Here is a 1,722-nt window from a genome sequence, read left to right as displayed (position 1 = left end):
TATGTGTTGTATCTCCTTAGTACATCCAATACTCTATAAAACAAATATGACGGAGCGTTGTCTTTATTCACCTCAGGTCAGGTCTGTACTGCTGAGATGCCTTTGCTTGCATTTACATCACAGGTGTCAATCATGGTGATCACAGCACCGCAGGTGTCAATAATGGTAATCAGTAATCAATATATGACATAGTCCTCCCCACCAAATGAAAAAGTGTACCCACTAAGTAAGACCAGAAAAACAACAACAACAGCAAAAAAAAACTGGCCTGTTAGCAAGGAAAAACTGGACAGGACCGCCAAAACAGGCCAGTACAATAATCACATCTCAACTGTAAGCAAAAATCAGCTTGTGGAAAAACAGAAAATGTATGGGAAAATGTCAAAATATACATTTTAAAAGTCCAAGTCCAAGTCCAACATGGCGTTTTTCCTCTGCGTTAGATGGGGGGAAACAGTGCCCCTAGGTGGATTATTTGTTCCACTGCACAGCCTCAGGCTTGGTAACTTTGTAGTTGAGGGCTTCAAATTCTTCGTCTGGTTTGAGCTCTGGACCGGGGATCATAACCGTCTTGACGACGGGGTCTTTGACAGGAGCCCAGGCCGGTACGATCTTGCCGTGTATCCTCCAGCGGCCATATGGGTTGACGAGATGACGTTCTAACACCAAGTACTCCAAGACGTCTTTAGGCTCCGTCTCGCTCCCCAGCATCAGCCTCCCGAAGCGGTCGTAAATGGCCAGGGTCTGTTTGGAGTGCATGCGGAGTGTCACCTGACCATACAGGTTGCCCTTAGAGACCATGTCCGGGCAGCGAGCGTGGACCACTCTGGGCGGCTCCAGAGACTCAACGAATGTCCAGCGGATGGTCTTGTAGCGGTTTCCCCTCGTCATTTCAGGGTAACACCTTTCTGTCACCAACGAGTGTAGTTTCTCCTTGTTGAAGTGTGTCAGGGCATTGTGAGCTCCAATGAACGTCTCTTGAGCTTGTGCTGGGAACTCCTTAGTGGTGAAATGAGAATCATATTCTTTTATCTTGCGTATCGCGAGTTGCGAGGCAGCACCCTGTTTTATCTGCTCGGTGCGTTGTTTCAGCCCCTCTTTGGACAGAGTGGAGAGACGGGCGTCACCCTCCGGAGGGATGTAGGGGTCGAAGATGCCCGCAGTGCAGGCTATGTTGATGGGTCTCTCGATGTACTGCTGCCTTATAACAAGACCAGCCGCCTTGGCTTTGGCCTCCTGGTCTCCGATTCCCGAAGCTTGCCCTTTCACCCCAGCGGCCGGCGGAATGAAATGTCGTTTCTTGGTCCGCACCGGCAAGATGAGTGGGAGAGGATGCCGCACATGCACTTCTGAATTCTTTAAAGTATTACATGTCAGTAGATGAAGGGTTCCTAACGCCCTCCGCATGGACGTCGCCATCTTGTTTGTATCTCCTTAGTACATCCAATACTCTATACAACAAATAAGACGGAGCGTTGTTCCCAATGTAATGGTCTTTATTCAGGTCTGTACTGCTGAGATGCCTTTGCTTGCATTTACACCACAGGTGTCAATCATGGTGATCACAGCACCACAGGTGTCAATAATGGTAATCAGTAATCAATATTATGACAGTATGTTAGTTATCTCCATGTATAGAAGCCTAAGAGAGATTCTATGGTGTCAGACTTGGGGGAGGTTGATTGTCTCCATCTATGGGGATCTCCATATATGGGAAGGTTG

General features: G+C 48.0%; 1 protein-coding gene across 1 annotated transcript; it reads right to left on the bottom strand.

The window, feature by feature from the left end:
- Positions 1-354: 354 nt before the first annotated feature.
- Positions 355-1,412, bottom strand: LOC311041395 (large ribosomal subunit protein mL45-like). Its single transcript, XM_084086306.1, has one exon. The coding sequence runs from the start codon at positions 1,405-1,407 to the stop codon at positions 472-474; it is 936 nt and encodes a 311-aa protein (XP_083942432.1). The 5' UTR covers positions 1,408-1,412; the 3' UTR covers positions 355-471.
- Positions 1,413-1,722: the final 310 nt, after the last annotated feature.

Source organism: Gymnoscopelus microlampas (assembly GCF_963454915.1).
Source record: "Gymnoscopelus microlampas genome assembly, contig: SCAFFOLD_94, whole genome shotgun sequence".
NCBI classification, from domain to species: Eukaryota; Metazoa; Chordata; class Actinopteri; order Myctophiformes; family Myctophidae; genus Gymnoscopelus; species Gymnoscopelus microlampas.
The sequence above is the reverse complement of the archived record's forward strand: the minus strand, read 5'-3'. Positions and strand labels throughout refer to the sequence as shown.